The sequence below is a fragment of the Vigna unguiculata genome, chromosome 1 (assembly GCF_004118075.2).
Source record: "Vigna unguiculata cultivar IT97K-499-35 chromosome 1, ASM411807v1, whole genome shotgun sequence".
NCBI lineage: Eukaryota > Viridiplantae > Streptophyta > Magnoliopsida > Fabales > Fabaceae > Vigna > Vigna unguiculata.
Window position 1 is genome coordinate 39,367,104 of NC_040279.1, and position 24,051 is coordinate 39,391,154.

General features: G+C 35.5%; 3 protein-coding genes across 11 annotated transcripts; 1 reads left to right on the forward strand and 2 right to left on the reverse strand.

The window, feature by feature from the left end:
• The first annotated feature begins 219 nt into the window (after positions 1-219).
• LOC114169011 lies at positions 220-5,899 on the forward strand. Of its 6 annotated transcripts, none has more exons than XR_003600844.1 (7): positions 220-490; positions 671-788; positions 2,438-3,272; positions 3,929-4,468; positions 4,649-5,214; positions 5,314-5,390; positions 5,612-5,899. XR_003600844.1 is itself a non-coding variant. In XM_028054059.1 (5 exons), the coding sequence occupies exons 3-5, from the start codon at positions 2,448-2,450 to the stop codon at positions 4,754-4,756; spliced, it is 1,473 nt and encodes a 490-aa protein (XP_027909860.1). In that variant the 5' UTR covers positions 220-490; positions 671-788; positions 2,441-2,447; the 3' UTR covers positions 4,757-4,920. The 6 variants fall into 6 exon arrangements, 3 of the variants coding, with proteins under 3 accessions (XP_027909860.1, XP_027909923.1, XP_027910090.1); XR_003600848.1 differs by having other exon boundaries at positions 5,314-5,395; positions 5,502-5,677; XR_003600835.1 differs by having other exon boundaries at positions 5,502-5,677.
• Positions 5,900-6,660: 761 nt separating this feature from the next.
• Positions 6,661-13,234, reverse strand: LOC114169279 (ARF guanine-nucleotide exchange factor GNOM-like). 3 transcript variants are annotated; one of them, XR_003600929.1, is made up of 4 exons: positions 13,065-13,234; positions 11,290-12,061; positions 7,033-11,076; positions 6,661-6,935 (listed from the first exon to the last, which is right to left on the reverse strand). XR_003600929.1 is itself a non-coding variant. In XM_028054389.1 (3 exons), the coding sequence occupies exons 2-3, from the start codon at positions 12,028-12,030 to the stop codon at positions 7,396-7,398; spliced, it is 4,422 nt and encodes a 1,473-aa protein (XP_027910190.1). In that variant the 5' UTR covers positions 12,031-12,061; positions 13,065-13,234; the 3' UTR covers positions 6,661-7,395. The 3 variants fall into 3 exon arrangements, 2 of the variants coding, with proteins under 2 accessions (XP_027910190.1, XP_027910266.1); XM_028054389.1 differs by having other exon boundaries at positions 6,661-11,076; XM_028054465.1 differs by having other exon boundaries at positions 6,661-11,076; positions 11,290-12,086.
• Positions 13,235-16,148: 2,914 nt separating this feature from the next.
• LOC114193095 (ARF guanine-nucleotide exchange factor GNOM-like) lies at positions 16,149-22,918 on the reverse strand. Of its 2 annotated transcripts, none has more exons than XM_028082804.1 (5): positions 22,711-22,918; positions 22,175-22,315; positions 21,991-22,049; positions 20,859-21,662; positions 16,149-20,245 (listed from the first exon to the last, which is right to left on the reverse strand). In XM_028082804.1, the coding sequence occupies exons 4-5, from the start codon at positions 21,582-21,584 to the stop codon at positions 16,568-16,570; spliced, it is 4,404 nt and encodes a 1,467-aa protein (XP_027938605.1). In that variant the 5' UTR covers positions 21,585-21,662; positions 21,991-22,049; positions 22,175-22,315; positions 22,711-22,918; the 3' UTR covers positions 16,149-16,567. The 2 variants fall into 2 exon arrangements, with proteins under 2 accessions (XP_027938605.1, XP_027938597.1); XM_028082796.1 differs by having other exon boundaries at positions 20,859-21,746.
• Between the last annotated feature and the right edge of the window lie 1,133 nt (positions 22,919-24,051).

The window sequence follows — 24,051 nt, forward strand, 5'->3', positions numbered from 1 at the left end:
TAAATTGACATTTTGATTACCACAACCTATTCCAAACAACTTTTTTTCTCAATTTGATGAAGAATATATGCCATTTATTGTTAGTGGTGGCAATACCACTTTTAACTTTGAAAATAAAAAAAGCATTTATTTGAAAAAATAATAATAAAAGGAAAAGACACTTAGAAGAACAACCTCTTGGAAGCAAATTTATATGAATGTGTATCAGTGTGAGTGCATGATGATGCCACAGAGCATATTACATGACACATTACCATGATGTTCCATAACCGACCCCTCAAGGTCCCAACAAAAAATTGAGTCATTCCTCTCACTCTTCTTCTGTGTAAATGTACAATGTTCTCCTTTATATGCAATGGGAACACCAAATCATGATCTCAGACAAGTTCTGAGGATTCTGCACCATAACAAAACCAAACCAAACATAAAAGAAGAAGGAGAAGGAGAATTCTGTTGAATGATGGGAACCTATCCTTCTTCTGCTGATGGAGTATGATCAAAATCTACAATTCTTCTACTTTTTTCTTCTGAATCTTCATCATCGTTATTTTCTTTTATTATTCATCGGGGTCATCGACATCATCATCCTTTCATGTGAAGTTTTAACCTTTATGTTTATGTTTTTTTAGGATTTCTTTTTTTTTTTTTTATAATTTTTGTTTCATTGCAGTGAGTTGTTCTGGAACAAGAGACAGAACAGGTTGCAGTTATAAAACGTCATAAATTGATGCAAAGGGGAGTAGCAGGATCGTATAAAAGAAGTGTTTCAGTTTGATCTTTAAACTGAGGTATGAAGTGTTTGAACTTTTTTCTGTTCTGTTTTCAGTAATGGTTGGAGTTTTATTTATACCTCTCTCATGTCTATTTTTAAAGAAAACTATAATATATCCTCGTTACATTATCACTCAAGCTTCTTTCCAAAAGGAAAAAAGATTGTTCCAATTTTTTTCACAGTGGGAGATGGTATGATCTAAATTTATCATGTTAAGAAATGCATTTTATGTGAATTATGACTATGCAAAAAGGGACTGTTACTACTAGTTTCATTACTATAAAATTAAAGTTCCGTGAAAAGAAATATTTTTATGAATTTACTTGTTCATAACAACTTTTTCAGTTTGTTAACCCCAATAATATGGAAAATGATATCACTTGCTCTGTCTTTTCCCCCAGGAATTCTCTTACAGTGCAATTCAGTTTATTTACGAAAAAATGCATAAAATAAAATAAGATAGCAAAGAAATTAATATTAAATTTTCTCTCAAGTGAACTTCAATCTAGAGGGTTTTTTGGGAAGATGATAAAAACAGAAATATTACAGAAGATGATGAAAACAGGTACTTATGATATCTGTGTTGTGTTCTTCTGTTTTGCAGTAGATTAATTTCACTTCTCCTTCCCTTTGTGCCTCCCTTTGAAAATAAAACTTTATCTTGAAATGTTCGGTTTTGCCATGAAAGCTGGTTACTAGAAATTGAAATTGCAGCTTGATTGTCCACAAATATCTTTGTGCTATACTTTTGTTCCATATGCAAATCTGCCAACAGCTTTGCAATCCAAAGAGCTTGATTAACTGCAGCATTTGCAGCCACATATCCTACTTCTGCTGTAGATTGAGCTATGAATTATTGCTTCTTTGAATGTCATGAAAAATTACAGAACCAGAACTAAAATGATAGCCTGAAGTACTTTTCATATCATCAACACATTCAGCCCAATTACAATCAGAGTAGCCAAGAAGACTAAAATTTTCAACACAATGATATTTTATTCCAAAATCAATTGTACTCTTAACATATCCAAGAACTCTCTTTGCTGCCTGGAAATGAATTTTACTAACACAGCTCATGTATCTTGATAACAAGTTTACTACATGCAAGATGTCTGGTCTTGTTGCATTTGAATACATTAGGCAGCTTATAAGAATCCTATATAGCTTTTCATGTACTTTTTCAGTTCCATTTTCCTTGTAAAAATTCCCCTTCTGATTCATTGGAGTTGCAGCTAGTTTGCTCTCTTCCATGTTAAACTTCTTGAGAGAGAGATCATCAACATATAGGGATATTACAAGTATTTCACATCAATATTCTTAACATACAAAGACCATAGTTTGCTTACTTGGATAGTGGTTTTGATCTTTAAATCTTTTAGCACGTAAAAATAATTATTGGTTTAAACAAATTCGTCAGGTTAAAGGACTCTCCTTGCTCAATAAGAAACTTGGCGCATCCACTTGTTGGATTATTGTTATTATTATGTTTCTAAGAAAATCAGGATTTCATAGATAAAAAGTAAGCAAACACCCTTTCATGACTGAAAGTATCCTGAGTAGCAATGAAATGGAATTGTTTCACACAGTCAGTTTGATGAATTGCAAGGTCTATGATTTGTTATGATTCATGTTTAAATTCTTGGTAATGAGTTATTTCAAATGCAGCAGGGAGAAGATGAATTACACTGGCTTGAAACTTTGTTATGAGTCTCCTCTTAAAGCATCCAGACTATCTTTTATCCCTGAAAGACTTGGTGATACTGTTGTTCTCTTCATAAGGTTTGGCATAGTTGTGTGCCTTGTTGCCTCCATATCACTCGCTCTCCACTCAGCATTTGCTAAACCAGACCGATGGTTCCCCTTACCGGACCATATACATACTGCAAAGAATACTTCTGTCATTGACAGCGGACCAACAAACATCTCACATATTCTGTTTGGCATCGGTGGATCATCTAACACTTGGCATGACCGTAGCAACTACAGCAAACTATGGTGGAATCCAAACACCACAAGAGGTTTTGTTTGGCTTGACAAGAAGCCTAAGATTTTGCGTGATGACATGTTAGTGCCATATCAAATCTCAAAGGGTTGGAGGCGGTTCAAGTATGTGCACTCAGCATCTGCAGTTCGCATTGCCCGCATAGTTTATGAGAGCTTTAAACTTGGTTTGCCAAATGTTAGGTGGTTTGTAATGGGAGATGATGATACTGTGTTCTTTACTGAGAACTTAGTTACTGTGTTGGGAAAATATGATCACAACCAAATGTATTATATTGGTGGGAGCTCTGAGAGTGTTGAGCAAGATTTGATGCATTCTTATGACATGGCATTTGGTGGTGGTGGATTTGCAATCAGTTATGCATTAGCTGCTCAACTAGCCAAAATAATGGATGGTTGTCTAAGCAGATACTACTACTTTTATGGTTCTGATCAAAGGGTTTGGGCCTGTGTGAATGAAATTGGTGTGCCTCTTACCAGAGAAGGTGGATTCCACCAGGTATATTCTTTTTCCACTTGTTACTTTTGTGTATTTTTTGGTACAAACTATACACTGATACACATACTTGGTCAATCTCCCTTTGACTCCCCTCCTGCATGATATCTTCTTATTACAAACTTAGAACCTTAGCAATAGGATAAACATAGTACATGAATTCATTTGTTGGAGATCTCACATTGATTAGAAATAAGATGAGTTTATAGTATAAGTGGGTGCAAACTTCACCTTACAAGCTGGTTTTGTAAGGTTCAGTTAGACTTAAAGTCCATTTCTTAACATGGTATCAGAATCATGAATTTGAACATATCCTAATGAGATTTATTGTTTATTGGACTTATCATGCCACTCGCTATAGGACCACCCATTAATACCTTACCAAGTTGAGTTAGGTTTAAAGTCCACTTCTTAACAAGAGATTTTAAATTGTAGACCAAACAGAATTTGTCTTGTAAAGTAACTTTAAGCAAGTTGTGACTGCATAAAAATAGAACTCAGCAATATTAAAAACCTAGGTGCAATGCTAGTCTTTTGGTTGTTGTATGAAGAAAAAATCACGTTCATGTTTCAAATGTTGTTAGTCCAGCTTGAATGCAAATCTTTGGACTTGTCCATGCATAATAAATTTTGTTTACTGTGGTTCTTTTTTCTTTCAGCTTGACATAAGAGGGGATCCATATGGTCTTCTAGCTGCACACCCCTTGGTACCACTTGTATCACTCCATCACCTTGACCAAGTGAACTCCTTGTTTCCCAACCAGACTCAAATTCACTCAATGGAAAAGCTCATCAGTGCATACGACGTCGACCCTGCCCGGATAGTGCAGCAAAGTTTTTGCTATGATCATAGGCATAGATGGTCAATATCCATCTCATGGGGTTACACCATACAAATATATCCATTATTGTTGATAGCATCAGACTTGCAGATGCCATTGCAGACATTTAAGACTTGGCGAAGTTGGAAAGACGGTCCCTTCACATTCAATACAAGACCAATGAGCTCTGACCCGTGTCAGAAGCCATCTGTGTTTTTCATGGATAAGGTAACGGAGGTGGGAAAAAGTGGAAGTGTCACTATCTACAAGAGACATGAAGGCACTGAAGGCAAGTGCACGAGAGAAGGCATTAATAACGTGGAAGTGGAAAGCATTACAGTTTCTGCGTTGAAACTGGACCCGGAATATTGGAAAAGTGTACCTCTCTTACTCTCTTCACTCAACAAACACTATTGAAACAAAAACATCTCTGGATTTAGAACTTCTTAGCTTGTCATGATAATCATATGCTTGAAGTGAATAGATTGAATTCCATCTATATTTGGAGTTTTGAAATCGCTGTTAAATTGATCATTTGATTTGGCTGTACTTAACCAGGTATTGCGCAGGCATTGCTGCCAATCATTGGCGGGTGGAAGCATAAACAATGGTAGTATGCATATCAGGATCAGGAAGTGCAGACCTCAAGAAACAATTACTATTTAGGAATCAGCTATTTTATTTGCTCGGCATAGTGAGTAGATTACTACTGTGTAGTGAGTTTTATTGGTGTCACCTCTAACATTTTCACCCTTGTACATATATAGTTGTCAAAATATTCATATAGTCTCAACTTTAAATAATAAATGTCTTGGGAAATTTTCTAGTTGTTTGTATGGCCTCCAATATCTAGATGTGTTGCTTTTCTCTCCACTTTTTCATATTCTACCTTCCCTCATTATGCCTCTTCATTTGATGGGAATGTCTTTTACATTAGAAATTGCCACTACCTCACCAACACTGGTAAAGATGATTCCTCTACGTATTTTGATGTTGCTCAAGTTTCAATTTTACTTTGGTGAGCCTTTATAAACAGGTTCTGAGAACTGAACTGCAGACCAAGCAAATGTTTGAATAATGTTCTGCAGAGAATGAAAACTAAGATAAAACTAGACCTATCTCAGGTGTGTACTGTTAAGAACTTGATATTGTTTAATGGTGGAATGGTTGTCAGTAACAGATGCTCCTTTTTCTCTAACTACATTTTGGATTTCATGGAACAGGTTCAGGATAAGTAAGTAAGCACCGATGAATGTCGTTTTGCTTGTTCGAAGAACGGTTTTAAGAGGGAGAAGATTTGGTAAGGTGTTGCTTATTCTCTTCTTTTATAACATGCATAGGCCTTGTTTTGCGGCCAAATAACTTTTTTTTTTCTGAATTGTTGTATTTCCTTCTCCATTCAACTGTGCAGGTTAATTTTTTAACTTCGTACGCTGGATATTCAAGAACAATTTTTATTACATAAAAGACTGCATATTCAAGATCTACTTTGTGATGTCAAATACTTGTTTTGTTTTTCAGTTTTTTCTACCACTGTCGCACGGATGATTGTTAGAAGCTGCCAAAAATATCACACTTTGTGATGCACGTCGAAACTAACAGTTCCTTTAACTGCCGAAAACTGTGAATTTGACAGCTAGAAATTACTACATCATGGATCGATCCTTATGGTTACAATTGTGGAAAAAAGAACTGATTTTTTAGATAAAAAACTATGAACTATTATAGGAGGTCGCGTGTTGGACGATCTAATTTTCTTGTCATTAGTGAATTATTTGAGTTTGGTTTATTAAATGTTGGATTTAGTATTTATTTAAGTAAGAAAAAGTCTAAGCTTTAAATAAGGTTGACATATTTAAGTTAAGCTTATATTTTGCAAGCTTATTCATTAATAGTTTGGGTAATCACAGCAGCTATGCATGCCCAAAGGGTGGTCATTTATTTATTGATTTACTTGAATATTCTAATTTTGTTACTATTTTATATCTACCACTTATCCAACTTACTAACTTTATTCTTTAAGATTTATATTTTAAACTAATTAGCCTTTAAAAAATTCATCATCTTTATATCGAAAATTTCATCTTACTCTTTTAAGTTATATTTACAGCTGCTACCTTAATTTTTTATTTCATTTTTTTAATATAAACATGTTTGTTAAATATTAAATTGATAATATTAAGAAAAATAATTCCATAAGTAATGAAGTCCTAGCCAAGTTCAATGAATTAAGTATAAACATTACACTGTAAATAAATCAACCTTAAATGAATTAAACTCGAAGACTTTTCACAGCCAGAACTACTGCATGTTTTGGATGCTTAGTGTTTTAAGAGGAACGACTCGTAAGCCCACCATGAATAACTTTCCGACATGCGAATCTCGACCGAGTGCTAACAGTAGATGCTACGAATCGGAAATTCGTTTTTTTCAAACGGCACATGCAACATTTGAACTTTGCGGAAAAATGTAAAAATGAAAATGCAGTGGTCAATTAGCAAGTATTCCGTAATTGAAGGTTACAAAACTTAAGTCATGCATTCGCAACCATTCCAAATTATTTCGAACAGTTAACTTCTGAAATCACTCAAGCATATATAATATATATCTGTAACTCTGTTAGCAATAACACTGTCTTTGGTCCATTGTTTAACATCCAATTACATGGGAACTAGGAAGGAAAGATGCTAGTCTGTGTGCATGCCTAAAGTTAAGGACCGATATTTTGGCTCAGGAAAAAAAAAGGTGAATACCAACATGTAAATGCTAAATACAATGGCGCAAAACATTTATATATCCGATGCCACGCATAAAGGATTCAAGGTTTATCACACAGACAATCAGCCTGCAAAATCAGAACTATCTGTTGTCATACCCATTATATGCATGCTGGAGTAAGAGCGAATGGAGGTTTTGCATAAAAATAAGGAAATTAGGCTTACTATCCTGCCGCAGCTCCATGGGTAGAAAGGGAAGCCATACAGTACCCCGCTGAAAGGTAGAAATCTATCTCAAACTACAATATATTTCATCTAAATTACTGGAACAAGAAGCTTCCATGGGGAACGACAAGGGGCAAATGGCAACTGACAGAGCTGACAGATTTCACTAGATCAACTTGCACGTCCTTGCCTGAGAACTATACTTCCCCTCGTGTAATACTTCTGCATCTATCAGTGGCAAACAAAATTAGGATGCGTATGTAATCCACAAATTCTGCACAATCAGTATCTTGAGGTCAGGGAACGTGTGTATAATTATAAACAGCAAGATCCATTCAGGTAGCAGCATCATAGCAACTCTAATTAACCAACAATGCCAGCATCTTCACGGCTTGCTGTTTCACTTGAAGGAACAGAACCCTTATCATCAGCCACCAAACCCCCTATTGGTTCACCCTGTTTGTGCGGCAAATGCTCAGAATCCTGCTCAGGGAATACCTCAAGTTGCAGTGACGGTGAAATGTTATTCACGTGTAGCCATGTTAGTTCCCACAGACTATCACCGCCCAAGGCACTCCTCTGCGCTAGTATACCCCTCATCTTCATAACAAGCAAGGAGTTTTTAAGCAGCTCAGGTACCGTCTCTTGAAGCTTCTCACTTCTTTTCCCCCTAACCTTCACCTTCATATATTTTTCCATTCTGCTCAGTACACCCAACCATAGCTTACAGAAGGTTGTTAATTGTGATAGTTCTGGGAGTAATTGAAGAAAAACTTTGAACAAGAGCTTCATTGCTAAGATAAGGGTGCCTTCCATATTGCGATAATCCTTTTGAGAGTGTCCCTGTGCAATCTCAAGCAGGTCATCAAGCACAGTGAAGATCACAAGATCAAAACATTGTAACCACATGCTATATGGTAGATAAATGCCATCAGCCCCCGTCAAGCACTTCTGCAGAGATAATAAAGCATGATTTCTAACCTCCTCTCTCTGGTCTAAACACACCTTCCTAAGACCTTGTACTAGTCTCAACCACATCTCTCCAATATCCTGAGATAACTTAGACATTTGTTCCTCCTCCATTGATTCCTTCGCCTCACTGGTCCACCGGGCCAAGCAATTGACAGACCCTGCCATGAGATCTAGTGCCCGCACAGAACGCTCTGCTTGTCCAACACGAGACTCAGCAAACTGCCTGGCAGTATCTACACAGAGAACATAATTAGCTGGAAGCAAGTGGGCACCGTCAGACATTATGAACAATAGTGCATCAAACCCAGCTTCAGATGCTTCTATGTGTCTAGCTGTGATGGAAAGTAGTGATGTAATTGTACGCCATCCTAGCTGAGATCTTATGTGAGAAGCATTTGCCTTTACAAGGCGACTGACTTCTTGAGTAATCTGCTCACAGTATGCATCTGCAACCCGGGCATCAAGCTTCAAGACAAGTTGCAATGACCTTAGAAGTTCATCAGCGATGTTCTCCTTGTAGGGAAGCAACCGTTGGCAAATCCGCAAAAGTCCAAAAACAGCCTTCTCTACCAGGGCACAGGGCATTACAGTTGACTGAACAATGTTGGATATGTGTTCATATACACCATGCCAAAGAATCCCAATTCTATCCCTGTTATTCAAAGTAATTGCAATCAGCAACTCCAGGCAGAAAACCGCTGTATCTTCATCCTCAGGTGTGCTGCTCCCTTTTTGAGGTCTCCCAGCAGCCCATACGAGTGCTCTTGCTAGCTGCAATAAAGATTCAGCTTGCAGAAACTTACTCTCAGTGAATATGCTGTCAATATGACATTTCTGTATGGTTTGTAGGGTGCGTTGATGAGCAGCAAGTTGTTGTTCAGTAGGTTGTGATCTTGGTTCCTCAGTATCAAGAGATAAGAGTTGACTAAACCTACCCATCAATCCTGAGGATCTCCTTGGAGTGCCAATAGATTGCATATGAGCTGAGGATAAAGAATTCATAATAGGTTTACCATGAACAGTTTCAGCAGAAAGCTCTGATTCATCCGCTGCATCACTGGCAACGCGTGCAGGAAGAAGACCAAGCTTGTGCAGTCTTAAGATGCAATCAAGAATATTTCTCCAACCTGTGCGGATGTAATCACCATATCTGTTTGCTATAGTGAAAACTGTCACAGTTGCCATTCTAGCTTTCATGTCATCTCCAAAGGCTAGGACTGGTTCCTCAACTGATGACGGGTTTAAAAGTGTGGTGAACTTACAAAGAGACACTACCAAATCATCAAGAACATCTTCAAGATGATGGCAAGCTGAAATTTTAGCAATAGCCAAAAATCCATCCATACATGTTTGGTATACCTCTTCCTGTTCAGCATGATCAAATACCACAGAGATGGCAGCAATTGTTGGGCCTGACATTATGGCAAACATATCATGATCGAGGTAGGCCTTAGAATCAGATACAATAAATGGAGCAGTTTTTTTGGACTTATGCATTAGGTCAATCCATCGACTTGGTGTCATTTCAGGAAAACCAACACCTTGTTCAGGGGTTGTGCGAATCTCATTCTTACAAATTGAATGGTAAATCTCTGACAGCATTTCTCGAGGCAGATCGTTGCCACCATTTATAAGCCTATTATTCCGAATAAAATCCTCTTCTGTCATCTTCTTTTTAACTTGAACATTGTGTTGATCTGTATTAAGCATTATCATTGAGTATGATAACACAAGAGCAGCATCCTTGTTAGCTAGGATATGTGGTGATTGTTCATAATATCTCTCAGAGAAAGCTTCAAGCACCCTATGTATTTTTTGTGATTCTCCAGGCAATCTGAATGTCTCCAAGAATAGACGCAGAGCAGTGTCTAAGTTCATGTCTTGGAAATCAAATGTTCCAGCAAATTCATGAAGAACCTGAACACAAAATTCATCATGATTTCCAAGGAAATCACCAACGAGATTCTTATCCAACCCAGCAGTGTATCTGAAAAAGCAGGCAACACTTTGAGGATCAAGTTTGTCAGGCAAAAGATGTGTTCCTTGGAGAAACTCTAGACCTTTCTTAGGATCACGATTAAAGTGGTCAGCACCAATCATCAATCTTCTCTTTATGTACTTTCTTCGGCGGACGAAAGGAACCCAATGATTTGGATCGTTATAATTCTCACATTTAACCATCCAGAATGGAGTATACTCTTCAAGATTCACTGGAGAATATTCAGAGCTTACAGATCCATTGGCTATCCTTTCAGCCATTCCCTGTATAACAGCAATAAGACCATCCAAAGCAAGAATATGCATGGCAGACAATGGACAATTCACAGGAAATGCACTTTTAGACAACAAATTAGCAAGGTCTTCAAAGACATTACTGCAAGTTATGTCACAGTCAAAGTTAGCATACATATCTACCATAAATGTCTTTTGCCTGCAAAAGTCAACAAGGGCCTCCATGGCTACCTCTTGCTGCTGGTACGAAGCTCCATATCTGCTTTGTGCAAGCCTTAAAATGACACAAGAAAAAAATGCTTCTAGCTGTAATTTGAGCTCTGTACGAAGATGATGATACAGATTGAGAACAATGCTACAAACCATCGAAAGTATAAGGGGGCTCATTGACAAACCAAATTGCATCAGATTATGGAACAATTCATCCTGAATTAAGCTCAGCAACCTTGGGTGACGACAAATAGAAGGTCCTCCAAGTTCTATTGCTGAATTAATAAGAGTTAAGGCAAAGAGCGGCACATCTTCATCAAATGCTAGCGTGTTTGATCTAGGACCCATACCCGTATGCTCAACAACATTCAGCAAAGAACACAAAAAGTGAAATATTTCCACCATGCAAGGAACACCATACGGTTCCGTCATGAGATGCATGTCATATGGTACACCATCCTTGCAACTGATAGTTATTGCTGTGTTTTCATCCATCACAGTTGCTTTCACAACGCTTGAAACATTGGGAGCAGAGTTTGTAGATAATGACTGATTATCGTATTCAGAACTAATGCTGCCATTCTCCAATTGTCTACTTCCAAATGCATAGTCATTATCTAGGCCTCCAGTCTGCAAGAATGATAGCCAAACACAAAAATTCAAATAGATGTTATAAATATTAAATTCGTGATCACCAAACTGTTAATTGTGGGAAATAAATGCTAAGAAAACATCACCCTCTCCCCCCCAATTCCCTTGTATTGTTTTTTTTTCTCCAGAAGCTAAAACAATAATCATGGGAAAAAATATAGCCTTTGATAGTAGGTAGCAGGATTCTCATACCTCCTGTTTCAAGTTAGTGCTCCCATTAACCAGCGCATGATCAGTATTGCCAACATCTTGAAGGTGAGAGAAAATACACCTTACAAGTTCATGCATTGTGTATCGTGCTATCTGCTGCAACAACTCGCCTTTACTTCCTGCTTGATGAACAATCCGGAAACAAGTATTCACTATGGTGCAAACGTGTTGGTTACTCAGCATTATAGATGCTTTACTTTTCATACAAGCTAGGAGAACTTGTAGTATCTTCATTAAAACAACTTCTTCTGAAGAAGGATCAGTGACCTCAAATCTGCAGCTAGTGACAGCATCAACCACCAAATGCATGGCATCCTCAACATTGACAGTATTTTGATCGATCACATCAAGAGTCAAGATCTTGTAAACAGATGACAAAGCAACACCAGTAATTGGGGCACCAGTTTCATCAGACCTAATTACATCTAAAAATGGCTGTAGATACAAAGCTGGGTTGATAGCTTGCCACTGATGGTGATGCCATGAAAAGATTTGTCTTCTCACTGTCTTGAAAGACTGAATGAGAGAGTGTTCCAGCTGATCATCCCCTGACATGTAACGGCCTCCCCATCTGACATTTCTCCTCATCACGGCCAAAACAGCACCAATCTCTGAATTTATCATGCATGCCAAAGTTGTTTTGTTAGGGTAGGCAGCATCACATTCCTCAGGTTCCTCCTCCTCTATTGCATTGATACCAGCTTGCAGCTTCAGACGTCCCATTTTTAAACTCTTTGTAGGGCACGGCAGGGATCTGATAGATTTTCAACGAGAGTTTTCTAATAAGTGCCAAAAATCCAATAAGTAAAACCAATCAGGGTGTCCACAAACCAAATAACTAAAAGGAGTTGTGTGATAGCACTTTGACTAGTACGGTAACCAAGAAGAATCGTCAAGTAATTACTGAATAAGGGTCTGCTTAAATAAACCTTTTCATAAACACTCATGAGAGAAAAAAAAAACAAGAAATTAAAATGAAGTTTCTTCCAAAAGCTAAACTTAGCTTATGCACGAGCTAATATGTCAAAACAATCTTATATTAGCTTCAACAGAAGTTGATTTGAATTATGCATAAGTTAATTTTAGCTCACAAGAAAAAACTCATGCAATTTTTCTTATTTTATTTTGTAAATGTTAATGGAGAATTTTATCCAAGCAAGGCCTGAGTCTTCTGAAATACAATGAGACAACAAAAATAACAAGTCCAGATTTCTACAAAACAAATAATCAAGAATTGTTCTGATTAAGACTAAAAAGTCCAGATTTATTTACCAAATTATTTTGTCCTTCCAATCTTCCCACTTCCTAAATAAAAAATTAAATGCTTCTCCACGCTTTCTGCTTTTTCCATAGAGAATTAGGAGAACTAGTAAGCTATTTTTGTAGCGCCATACAACATTATTCTTACAGGCAGCACAGAGTAATGCCCTAACTTAAAAAGAAGCACGAAATACAAACACAAGAAACACAAAACTGAGAACGCTTCAGATTCAACTCAGTTCCACGGCATGTAAATGTCTAACACACAAGGTAACCCTACCCTATGAAATGTAAGTATAAAACACTAGTATACACACACAAATCCTAATTCCCAAGTATGCACATGTGCAAGAGTTCAACTACTCGAAATGCACGTGCAGAAGAAGAAGATCTGATGTGATCCAGCATTTTTATTCAAGCAATTTGAGATGAAATTCCGGGCATTTGAAAAAATGGCAAAATTGCAACATCCAGAGAAAGCATAAAATCTCACTCACTCGTTACTCTCAGCGAATCGAAAAGTTGCGAGTTTTTGCTTTATTCGGCGATTCAGCGGAAAATTTGACGGAACTCCGTACTGCTACTGATCCTCATCGGAATCTTCGGTCTTCTATTCTTTACTGCGTCTCTCTGTAAACTAATTTGAAAAAGAAAAGAAAGGAAAAGGAAATGACTCTCCAAAACTAAGGAAATTTTATTTATTTATTTATCTTGCTGTAGCCTGTAATAATAAGTAAATACTAAATATTATTTTATAATCATTTTAATATCCCTTAACTTTCTAATGTTGTTTATAAAATTTATACTGTAAGAAAATCTATCTGATTTTAGTTTAAATCATAGTAGTTATCTTACGCAAAATGTTGACACCCAAAATGTACACGGAAAATTGACACATTTTTCTTTTAAAAAATATTTATCAATATTACTTTTTGCTATGTATGGAGAGTGAATAATTAACATTATGAAAAGTAAAAGTTGTAGGACAAATTTTATTTATATCGTATAAACTTTAAATAAACTATACTTGTCTATCTCAAAGTTATTTTGACTTCTCTCCATATATACAAGAGCGTGAGAACTTGTAAGGATTGTTTATTTCTGCTAAATTATCGGAATAAGGCTGCATATTGGGATTTTCAAAATTCACTCTAGATTTAATTTATATCTAATGAAATAGATGAGATTTATAATTTATATTCATTTTAATTAAATTAACTAGACTTAAAAAATTTAAATCCAATTTAAATTTGATCAAATTTCATAGCAAATATAATTATCAATTAAATTAAATCTAATGAGATAAGTCTAATATATCTAAATATTAGTTTATTAAACACGGGTTGCAACGATTTGATCTAGATTTAAATTGATTGATGTTTGATTCACTTGGATCAATTTGGGTCTGAGTCACCTCACCTCAACATTGCCTAGATGGACTTCAGTGGCTTGGTCCGACTTCACTTGACCTAGACTCATGTTGACTCTACCTAAGTTTGGACCAACTCAATTTAACTTGGGTTCGAGTTAATTAAGTTCAGCATGAGCTTGTATTGACTCAGCTAGACCATGGACCCCAGATAACTCAACTAGGCCCTAGGTTCAAGATGATTCAGCTCAATCTTTTGACTTGAGTCGACTCGGCTTTATCTTCAACCAGGACTCACTCATCATAAATTTCAGCCATACCCGAATTGTCTTAACTTGGACGAACTTGTCTTAACCTACGATCTAGATTGACTTGTCTTGACTTGCAACCACGATCGAAATCGTATTGACTTGCGATCATGGTCGACTTGTGGTTAGGGCTGACTTATCTCAACTTTTTTATCGTGAGCGACTTGTCTTGACTTCCAACTAGGACTAACTCGTCCTAGTTTCTCAACCTGGACTAACTCATCTTAATTCTTCAATATAGGCTGATTCATATTAAACTTCACACCAAGACAACTCAGCTTGGTTATTCATCCTAAGCTGACCCGGTTCGAGCTAAAGAGTATAAGCCACTAGAAGGCTTGATTACTAAACGACTCATCTTGACCTTCATATCGGGTTAACTCGTACCGACCTTCATATCGATCATCTCGTTTTGATTCTTGATCAAGGTTAACTCAGTTTGATTCTTCGACAAAACCAACTCAGTTCGACCTTTTACCCATATCAACTTGATTCGACCTTCGATCTAGGTTGATTTGGCTCAACCTCGACCCAGACTGAGTCAACTCGATATTTTAACTTGTGCTAATTTTGTTTGATTTTTTAGTTTAGACAAACTTTAATGAACCTTTCAACTTAGACCGACTTAATTCAATATTTGACTCACACCAAGTCATCAAAATCTTTATTGGGGCAATTTCTACATGCACCTTTATAATTGCTTCCTACACCTCCAAATCTTTATTTAAACAACCAAAATACCTTTCAGTTAAAAATTTGTTAAAAAAAATAAAAAGTTAAATATAAAACTTTCCTTTCCTTCCCAAAATTTAACCTAGTCGCCAGCACGTCCCACTTCCATACACGACACCCTCTACACCTCCATACATAACTATTTTTACATGTTTTCTATAAAAACTAATTTAATAGTTATTTTTCATTCATTAATAATTATTTTTTTCATTGATTTTACTTTATTTTTAATAAGTATAAATTTATTTTGTACATTAACTTAATAATATTACAATATCGTCACCTATTAATATAATATCATATATATTTATAAAATACAACGATATTACAATATCGTCACCTACTAATATAATATCATATATATTTATAAAATACGCACACACAAACACATTAATATTGTGTTTTTGCTAATATTTTATAATGATGCCTAAATTTATAATTTTTTTATAATGATAAAGTGGTTGACTTTAAATAATAATATTAATTAATTTAGAAGTATAGCGATGATAACTTTTTTTTATCAATAAAGAAATACTTTTTATATAAAATACTATATAGATTTGTACTCTTTTTCCTAATTACAACTATTAAATTATTGAACAATATTATTAAATTAATATTAAAGAAAATATTTTCATAATAAATTAAAATCGTATTAGTAAGTTGATTAAAAAAAGTAATATTGTAAAGTAATATGATTTAAAATGAATTTAAATATAATTAAATAATGTAAAATATTATTTTAATGATAATATACCAATTTTTTAAATGAACATTCATAAATTTGCAATCTTATATTTTTAGGTTCACTTATATTTCTATAAATATATTTATATAAAAATTATATTAACTGATAAAGGAATTCACATGAAACTAATATACTTAATTTATTTAATGCAAACTTTTAACCTATCAATTAAATTGTTGAAATTCAATCTCCATAAACAATTATTAAACGGGGTAAAATCCCGTGTCTGTTTCATGGTTCTACAAAAAGAACACAATTTTATCAGTGGTTGTTATCAGTGGTTGAAATTGAGTGTGGCACGAAAAAGGGAATACATTGATCAAAAGCAAATTAATTTTGCTTAAACCAAAAACGATTTGACCCTCTTTAGAAACAGAACCAAAGTCTATATAATATAACAACACTTGTTCCCAAGTACACTTAATAATCTTAATATGTGTGTGTATATTTATGATCATCTAAAAAATGTTGTTTACATACCTAACATACAGGGTAAATACATGTCCCAGCCAATACAAAAAGAGATAGTTTTGAGTTCTGTACAACCTAGAATGAAATACTGATGCTTTATAATGTATCTATGTAGTATAACACATCTCCAACCAAAAGTCCCTGTGCCAATGATGAGAAAGAGAGAATACCAAATAACAGGCAACTTCACTTCATGCTTAGCCTGATCAACCTGCTCCAACCACATTAATAATGTCATCTACTGTATAATTAGCTATAACACCCGCACAACCTCAAGATACAAAAATGAAAATTGATCAAGGTTAGACTAAGATTGTGGTGGTGTTCAGAGGGACACAGAAAAGCCAATTCAGGTTGCTTAGGCACTGTCAGCTAGAATAAACTGATCTCAACTCCATCTTTGCCCTCTTTTTCATTTGAAGGATCAGAAATGTTTGCATCAGATCCCAAACTTTCAACTGCTTTAACCTGTCTGTGCTGTAGCTGCTCCGTATCTTGCTCAGGAAACACCTCAGATTGCAATGAGGGAGCAATATTCTTCATATGTAGCCATGTCAGCTCCCACAAACTATTTTCTCCCGAACCATTATTAATCTCCACTAGTATGTCCGCAGATTTCATAACAAGCAAAATGTACTTCAGAAGCTCAGGCACAAGCTCTTGAAGCTTCTCACTTCTTCTTCCTTTAATTTTCATCTTCACACATTTTTTCATACAGCTTAGCATACCCTCCCATAGTTTGCAGAAGGCCACCAATTGTGATAGTTCTAGGAGTAACTGGAGGAAAATTTCAGACATAAGCTTCAAGGCAATAACAAGTGTTCCTTCTATATTTGGGTAGATCTTTTGAGAATGTGACTGCGCAATTTCAAGCAGGTCTTCGAGCACAGTGAAGATCACTTGATCAAAACATGTCAACCACAAATCACGTGGGAGGTGAGTCCCAACAGTTCCTTTCAAGCACTTCTGTAAAGATAACAATGCATGATTTCTAACCTCCTCTCTCTGGTCCAAAGATACTTTCCCCAGTCCCTGCACTAGCCTAAACCACATCTCCCCAATATCCTGCAACATCTTTTCCACTTCCTGTTGTTTTGCAGCTTTCTTAGCATTATTCAACCATTTTTCTAAGGAATTCACAGAACTTGCCATAAGATCTAGTGCAATTATAGATCGATCTACCGGTCCCACACGAGACTCGGCAAACTGTCTCGCAGCATCTACACAGAGAAAGTAATTAGCAGGGAGCAAGTGAGCTCCATCAGACATAATGAACAGCAGCGCATCAAATCCAGCCTCAGATGATTCCAGGTGTCTAGAAGTGATTGAGAGCAGAGCTATAATAGTCCACCATCCAGACTGAGATCTAATATGAGAAGCATTTGCCCTCACAAGGTAACCGACTTCCTTTGTAATTTGCTCATAGTACGCATCTGCAACTAGTGCGTCAAGCTTCAAGACAAGTTGCAGGGACCTCAAAAGTTCATCAGTAATGTTGTCTTTGTAGGGAAGTAAGCGGTGGCAAATTCTAAGAAGTCCAAAAATAGCCTTTTCTACCAGAGCACAAGGTATCACAGTTGACTGAATAATATTGGATATGTGTTCATAAACACCCGTCCAAAGAAGTACAACTCTGTCCCTGTTATTCAGAGTAATTGCCACCAATAACTCCAGGCAGAAAACCGAAGACTCTTCATCCTCAAGTATTCTGTTTCCTTTCAGATGTTGAGATCCAGCATTGATGAGTGCTCTTTCAAGATTCAATAGAGATTCAGCTTGCAGAAATTTACTCTCAGTGAATATGCTATCAATGTGACACTTCTGAATTGCTTGTGTAGCTTGCTCATGAGCAACCAGCTGTTCTTTTGTCGGTATTGATTGTATCTCTTCAGAACCAAGTGATAAGAGTTGACTAAACCTACTAATTAATCCTGAGGATCTCTTTGGAGGAATATATTGAAAATTAGATGAAACTAAAGAATATGAGTTATATTTTCCATGTCCAATTTCTGTAGTTATCCGTGACTCGTCAGCTGCATCACTGGCCAAGTGAGGAGGAAGGAGGCCTAACTTGTAAAATATTAAAATACAATCAAGAATATTCCTCCACCCTGTGCGGATGTAATCACCATAACTATTTGCAATAGTGAAAACTGTCTCAGTTGCAATTCTTACTTTTGTGTCATCTCCCAAGGCCAGGACAGAATCATCAACTGATAATGGATCCAAAATGGTAATGAACTTACAGAGGCACACAACCAGATCATCAAGTACATTTTCAAGATGATAGTGGGCTGATATCTTAGCAGCAACTAAGAATCCATCCATACATCTTTGATATACCTCTTTACTTTCAGCATTATCAAAAACCACAGAAATGGCAGCAATTGTTGGACCCGACAGCAACACAAACATATCATAATCTAAGTATGCACGGGAATCCGAGACAATGTATGGAGAAGTTTTATTTGCCTCGTGCATCAGAGAAATCCACCGACTTGGGGTCATTTCAGGAAATCCAAAGCCTGGTTCAAGAGTGGTACGAATTTCATTCTTACAAATTGAATGATAAATCTCTGACAGAAATTCTCGAGGTAGATCATTGCCATCATTTATAAGCCTATTATTTCGGATAAAATCCTCTTCTGTCATCTTCTTTTTGACCTGCACATTATGATGATCTGTATTAAGCAATATAATTGAGTATGATAACACGAGAGCAGCATCCTTGTTAGCTAGGATATCTGGTGATTGTTCATAATATCTCTCAGAGAAAGCTTCAAGCACCCTGTGTATCTTCTGTGATTCTCCAGGAAGCCTAAAAGTCTCCAAAAATACACGTAGGGCTGTGTCTAAGGTCATATCATGGAAAACAAATGTCTTAGCAAATTCATGAAGAACCTGAATGTAGAATTCATCATGATCTCCAAGGAAATCACCAATGAAATTCTTATCTAACCCAGCTGTGTATCTTAAAAAGCAGGCAACACTTTCGGAATCAGGTTTGTTAGGCAAAAGATGTTCTCCTTGGAGAAACTCTAGACCTTTCTTAATATCCCGATTGAAGTGATCAGCTCCAATCATTAATTTTCTCTTTATGTACTTTCTTCGGCAGACAAAAGGAACCCAATCATTTGGGTCATCAAAACTGTCACACTTTTCCATCCAGAATGGTGTATACTCCTCAAAATTCACAGGAGATTGTTCTGAACTTAAAGATTCACTACCTATTCTTTCGGAAATTCCCTGCATTACAGCAATAAGACCATCTAAGGAAAGAATGTGCATGGAAGATAATGGATTGTTCACAGGAAATGCACTTTTGGACAACAAATTAACAATATCTTCGAAGACATCACTGCAACTTATGTCACAGTCAAAGTTGGCGTACATCTCCACCATGAATGTTTTTTGCCTGCAAAAATCAACAAGTGCTTCCATCACAACCTCTTGTTGCTGATATGATGCACCATATTTGCTTTGTGCAAGCCTCAAAATTACGCAAGAAAAAAATGCTTCTAGCTGTAACTTGAGTTCTTGACGAAGATGTTGATACAAATTGAGAACAATGCTACACACCATTGAAAGTACAAGAGGGCTCATTGATAAACCATATTGCATAAGATTGAAGAATAATTCATCCTGGATTAAACACAGCAGTCTTGGATGATGGCGGAAGGATGGCCCTCCCAACTCTATGGCCGAATTAATCAAAGTTAATGAAAAAAGAGGCACATCTTCATCAAATGTCATTGTGTTTGATCTAGGATTCACTCCCATATGCTCAGTGACATTCAGCAAAGAACACAAGAAGTGAAATATTTCCACTATACAGGGAACCCCATCAGTCATGAGCAGTAATTCGTGTGGATCAGTTTCATTGCCACTGCTAGCAATAGCTGTGTTTTCATCCACTGCATTTGCTGCCCCAACAGGTGCAGCACCGGAAGCAATGATTGTAGACAATGGTTGAGCATCACGTGCAGAATTAAGCCTCTCATTTTCCAATTTTCTGCTTGCCAAAGCATGGTCATTATTTAGTCCATTGGTCTGCAAAAACACTATATGTATATCATTACTTAATTTCAAGTTTATGCATGTCCTAAGTCTAAAAATTCAGGTTGTTTATGGCAGCAGGACAATTGAACTGAGAGAATATAGATTTGACTATACAATATTGGCATTTGAAAGTTTAATAATATACTAGACAAATATCTACCCCTAACTAAATATAAAATATATGCATCTCAAGCAAAGATACTTTGCTTCTTCCTTGACCCCCACCCCACCCCCACCAGATTTTATTTTATTAACATACGTTATTGCAAGCATTTTTCCTTCTTTCCCGATAAGTTTCGGATAATCTACCTAAAAGATTTCGTAGTCATTTACTTGACCTTCTTTAATCCCTATTAATGGAAATTGAAATTTTACATAAATAATATGCAGTAACATAAGAAGAAGTTAAGGATATTTTCTTTTTTAACAATTTCATATTTGTAGACTGGGAAAACTTATAATAGCAATTTTTTTTGAGCAAATAAGAAATTTTATCCGGCCCAGAATAGAATTTTCCTTTCAATTTTTTTATAACTGGCAAATTAATCGCATCAACAAGTGTGAAATGCAACCAAAAAGGTCAAAGGAAACACAAATCTTATACCACTTGCTTTAAGGTAGCGCTCCCATTTATGAATCCACACTTTGTGTTGTCAAAGTTCTGAAGGTGAGAAAATATAGACCTAACCAGTTCATGCATTGTGTACCGTGCTATTCGTTGGAACAGCTCACCTTTGGTTCCTGCTTGATGAACTATTCGGAAACAAGTGTTCACTATGGTGCAAACGTGTTGGTTACTCAGCATTACAGATGCTTTACCTTTAACACAAGCTAGAAGAACTTGCAAAATCTTCATTAATACCACTTCTTCTGATCCAGGATCAGTCACTTCAAATCTGCAACTAGTGACGGAATCAACCACCAAGTGCATGGTATCCCCAACGTTGACAGTATGCTTATCAATCACATCTAGAGTTAAGATTTTGTAAACAGATGACAAAGCAACACCAGTAATAGGCGCACTAGTTTCATCTGATCGTATCACATCCAAAAAAGGCTGGAGATACAAGGCAGGGTTGATGGCACGCCATTGATTCTGCCATGAGAAAATTTGCCTCCTCAACGTCTTTAATGACTGAACAAGGAAGTGCTCGGATTGATCATCATCTGAAATGTAATGAATTCCCCATCTAACATTTCTTCGCATAACTGCCAACACAGCACTAATCTCTGCATTTATCATGCATGCTATAGCAGTTTTGTTTGGATATCCAGCCTCACATTGCTCATATTGATCCTCTACCACATTAACACCAGTTTGCATTTGCATCTTTTGGTATCTTATTTTGACGAAAGCATCAGGTTCTCACTTATTAAAAGAATGCTGAGAATGAGAAGAACAAAGGCCCTAACAAAGACAATGTAGGAAGAGACAATCAATAGAGTGAGAAGGACTCCCACGTGTTAATGACTCCAATCAAGCATCAATATTCTGTAACACAAATAATCCAAATTCAAATCAAATGCAAATTAAATACATATGAAACACAACACAAGTACCCAGTAAAACTCTAGAGAGATTTGTGAAGGAAGAAAGGAAGAGCATGCACGGTGAAAATATTATCCATACAAACAATAAACACACATGCAAACACATTTAGGAAGAGAGAGGACGTATAAAATATTTTCAGTTATACATATACAATAAAGAACTTATCCCAAAGAAAATGACTCACTGAATTCAAAGCAAACTAAACAACGTTTTCAAGCCTTTCAGCAGCACAAAATGTTTGGCCTGCAACACAGATCAGTAGCAGATTAACATTATATCTCAATTGAAAAATTATAATCAACAGTAACCTTCTCCATCACCAAAAAAAAAAAATCCAGCAATTTGGTTACTGTGTTTTTCATGCTTACAAATAAATAAGAAAATAAGTTGCACAGCCACACTCCTCGTTGAATCGGGTAGATTAGACATTGATGAACGTGTATTTGGTTCCTCTCACTCAAAATCAAATATTTCATTCGTGAGCTGAAACTTCAAAGGCGTTTTTCTCTCTGAAAAAGAACAATTCATAGAAATATCATATTAGTGGCGCAAAAGATACACATTCAGATAAAGAAAGATAATTTATGAAAAAAGTGAAGTAGTTGAGGATGGAGATCAATCCAGATGGAACCGTAATCCAACTTTAAACCCATAACACGAAGTTGATAAAACATTAGATCTACCATGAAATCTGACCCTTCTCATTGAACCCGTTCCATAGACAATTTGATTGGCATGGTAACAATGATCAAATCAATGACACAACACAACCCATTTTGAATTAAACGAACTTCTACAGCCCGGTCCTCCTTAAATCTAGGTTGAAGTTTAAATTCATACAATGGCACCCCAAAGAAATGCTGAGAATTAAAATGGAAGAAAAATAAGAAAAATGATAACTTACAGGGTAGCGTGTAAAGGGCGTGAATCAGAGCTGACGGGGATCCATTGTTTGCAGCGTAGAATTGGAAATCAAGGATTGTGTTTTGTGTCACACTTCCTTTCTCGGAGACCCCCTCGGTGCTGTTGTTGTTGTTGTCGGAGCCTTCGCTATTTGTTTCTTCTAAAAGAATAAAATCTCCGTTTGAATTTTGTGTGTATCCTTTTACTAACCACAAATTACTGCAACAATCTTTCTATTTTGACATTCCTTTCTGACTACCATGTTTCATTGCATGCTTCGTACGTCATCACATGGTGAGACTCAGCAATTAAATCTCATTATAAATTATAAATTACAGTGAGATTATTAAATAAATAATGAGATTCATAAACCTTCGTGATTTCTTTTAATCTAATGCGGAGAATATGTAGTAAAAAAAAACGTCACTGTTTGTTTCTGATATTTCATTTAAAACAATTTTTTAACTTAGTCGAATAATAACCATGTTTGGAAATAATTTGGTAACACGATTTATTATTCTCAATGCCCAAAAGTAGGAAAATAATAAATATCTGTTTCCACGAGTACGTGAGAAATTATGTGTTAGTTCTATAATTGCTTTCAAACACTTTTTTTAAAAAAAATATATATATATATATATATATATATATATATACATATATATATATATATATATATAAAGTATATACACACTTTATCGCTGTTGTAGTACTTTATCAAAATGGATTTATATATATATATATATATATATATATATATATAATTATCAAATATATATATGTTTTGTATTTTTATATTCAACTGTATTGTTTCAAAATTATAATAATATTTTAAAAGTTACAATAACTTTTTTTTTTCTTTAAACAGACTACAAGATAATTTATTTATTCTTTACTTAGTACATCATATATTTGTTTATATAATTTGGATAAAGTTTTATACTCTATTAATATGTGTCGAAGTATTTGTTTCATCTTATTCCATTGTAATTTTTATAATAAAGTAATATATCTCATCAATGACAATAATTACAATAGAAAATAATTCAAACATTTAAAAATTAGCTCTATCAAATAAAGTCATAATAAGACATCTTACTCAACTCAAACCTTAAAAGATTTTAAGTTTTTTTTTTTTACCTCTTTGTTAATTCCATCTAATATGATTTTTTTTTCTCAAAAATTAACTTTAAAAAAGTCTCTATAACTTAAACTCATTATAAAATATACTTAGTTAACCAAATAATTTTATACATTCTATGTTAATATTATTTACTATATCTAATATTCCATTATCATATACCAACTTATAACTAATCATATTTAATTGAATTTATATTTT

Bases quoted from the DNA above. Each gene is read 5' to 3' on its own strand.
- LOC114169279 (XM_028054389.1), bottom strand. From the start codon at position 12,030: ATGGGACGTCTGAAGCTGCAAGCTGGTATCAATGCAATAGAGGAGGAG. The intron at 11,077-11,289 runs GTATGAGAATCC...TCATTCTTGCAG, and splicing joins GCACTAACTTGAAACAGGAG to ACTGGAGGCCTAGATAATGA.
- LOC114169011 (XM_028054059.1), top strand. From the start codon at position 2,448: ATGAATTACACTGGCTTGAAACTTTGTTATGAGTCTCCTCTTAAAGCA. The intron at 3,273-3,928 runs GTATATTCTTTT...TTTTTCTTTCAG, and splicing joins GAGAAGGTGGATTCCACCAG to CTTGACATAAGAGGGGATCC. The intron at 4,469-4,648 runs GTACCTCTCTTA...GTACTTAACCAG, and splicing joins ACCCGGAATATTGGAAAAGT to GTATTGCGCAGGCATTGCTG.
- LOC114193095 (XM_028082804.1), bottom strand. From the start codon at position 21,584: ATGCAAATGCAAACTGGTGTTAATGTGGTAGAGGATCAATATGAGCAA. The intron at 20,246-20,858 runs GTATAAGATTTG...GTGTTTTTGCAG, and splicing joins GCGCTACCTTAAAGCAAGTG to ACCAATGGACTAAATAATGA.